The 2,010-nt window shown below is 58.8% G+C and overlaps 1 protein-coding gene across 1 annotated transcript in view; it reads left to right on the forward strand.

Moving 5' to 3' along the window:
- The first annotated feature begins 593 nt into the window (after positions 1–593).
- Positions 594–2,010, forward strand: part of TAMALIN (trafficking regulator and scaffold protein tamalin) — a 7,799-nt gene continuing 6,382 nt past the window's right edge. Inside the window, exon 1 of the mRNA XM_014581968.2 lies at positions 594–652. Coding sequence (XP_014437454.1) covers positions 594–652 — 59 coding nt within the window. The remainder of the gene's footprint in view (positions 653–2,010) is intronic.

The following is a 2,010-nucleotide window of genomic DNA, read 5'->3' on the forward strand; positions in this document are numbered from 1 at the left end:
GTCCTAACAGAGACATTAGCCGAGTCTGTTGGGTAACCCTCTGGTATATAGGTGGTAGTTCCTTCCCAGACAAGGTGGTGCCGGTTGCCCTCTCTCAGGTGTCCCCTCAGGGATAAGCTCTGTAGAGAACAGAATAGAAATCATGCCTCTTGCCTCTTGCTTTGCTCGCCTCCCAACCCCGCCCCCATCCCCCCCACAGAAGCCGTCTGTCGGGAACAGGCGACAGACGGTCCAGGGGTCCATCTGTGCTAATGCTTCACAATAGAGGCCCATGTTTCCCCACCAACACCCCCTCGGCCCCTCGACTGATGGCCACTTGGTGGTGCCAAGCAGGGGGTGGAGGAGGGAGAAGGCACAGGACTAGCTCTCGCTCCTGGCGGTCCCCACTCCACCCCTGCCCCCCACCAACAAGCACCCTGCCATCTGGACTTCTGCAATCACTGAGAGGTGGAGAAGTGCCCCCTACACACACACCTCCTGTACTGCTGGGGGCCCAGGGGTCTGGGGGTGGGAAAGAGATAGCCAAGGAGACAGACAGAAGCCTTTCCCAGGTTGATGTGGCCACTGGCCCCTCCAGACAAAGCACAAGTACAATGCACCACTCCCTGTGCAGACCGGAAGCCTCTGGAAGCCCAGGGCTAGCCAGTACCAGGTGAGTGATGAGTGAAGAGCTGAGGAAGGCTGAACGGAAGCATTACCCAGCAGTTAGGTTGCAGGCTCTGAAAGCAGGCTGCCTGGGGTTGACTCCAGCTTGGCCACCAATCACTTATCCTCTTTGGGCCTCGGTTTCCCCCTCTGTAAGGGATGAGAATGAGTACCTATTTCACAGGGTCATTCTAAGGACCAAAGAGCTAATACATATGTGTAAAAGCACACACAGCGCGATGTACATGCACATTGGTAAATGCTTGGGAAATGCTAGCTATGAAGGCATAACAGATTGGGGGAGATGGGAGGAGGAGGGGACAGATGGGGCTGGAGCTCCTGGCCGCTTACGGCCGGTGTCAGGACGTGGAGCCCCCGGCTCGTGGTGCTGACGCCCTGTGGTGGCTAACCAGTCTTCAGACTCCAGACTTGGCCTTCCACTTCCTCCTCTCACTTCTTATTTGGGCACCACTGACGACAGAGACTTCGGCTGGGCCATCCCCGCCTCTCCTAAGGCCTGGCAGCCATGGTAACGAACAGCCTGGGGGATGGTCCCTAAGGCAGGGTCAGAGAATGGCTGAGCACGCCACCCCATTCCCCCCCAGCCTGAGCACCCACTCAGCTTGGGCACATCCCCAGCCCCATGAGTCAATCCCATAGTAAGGCTCCCCGCTGGGAAAGGGAGAATCTGGGCTCCAACTTAAGGAGCCCAGGATGGGTCTATCCAGCAGGGACCACTCCAGAACCTAGGAGGGACAGGCCAGAATTGGCCTGCTGCTGTGGTGGTGTCTACCTCTGCCCTTTCCTCTAGAGGTGCGAAGGGGAGGTGGTCTCTTTCAGCTCCTCTAGGGCAACTGTGTAAAGGAGGGAAATCTGGGCCCTCCCATTCCCTGGGGGTCTCTGCCAAATCAGCTGCGGGGTTCCTCTTCCGGGCCCTCATCCCTCCTCCTGCACAGCTCTGCTGCCTTTTCGATTGCCTAAAGTATCCTGAAACCGCTAGGACCTCCTTGAATCTTCCACAACCGGCAAACTTCCTTACAATGGGCCCTTACCTTTGCCCCAGGCTCTTCACAAATCCGCTAAAGCCATCCATCCCCAAATTTCAACCGCTTCTTAAAAATCCGTGTCATACCCTGTCACAGACCCCCTCCAGCGTCACATAGATCCCGGGATGTCCGGTCCCCTTCCCTCCCCTCTGTGACTAGGTTTCCCCTACTCGGTCCAGTCAGAGGAGTTTTCCCAGCCTGGCGGGCCGCGACCACTGTGGGCGGGGCTCCGAGGCAGCGGCCCCCCAGGGGGCGGGGCCGGTTGCTCCCGAGGCGAGGCCACCGGAGGCCGCTCCCCGAACCCCGCCCTGCTCACGGA

Source organism: Tupaia chinensis, unplaced genomic scaffold (assembly GCF_000334495.1).
Source record: "Tupaia chinensis unplaced genomic scaffold, TupChi_1.0 Scaffold141469_1, whole genome shotgun sequence".
NCBI classification, from domain to species: domain Eukaryota; kingdom Metazoa; phylum Chordata; class Mammalia; order Scandentia; family Tupaiidae; genus Tupaia; species Tupaia belangeri.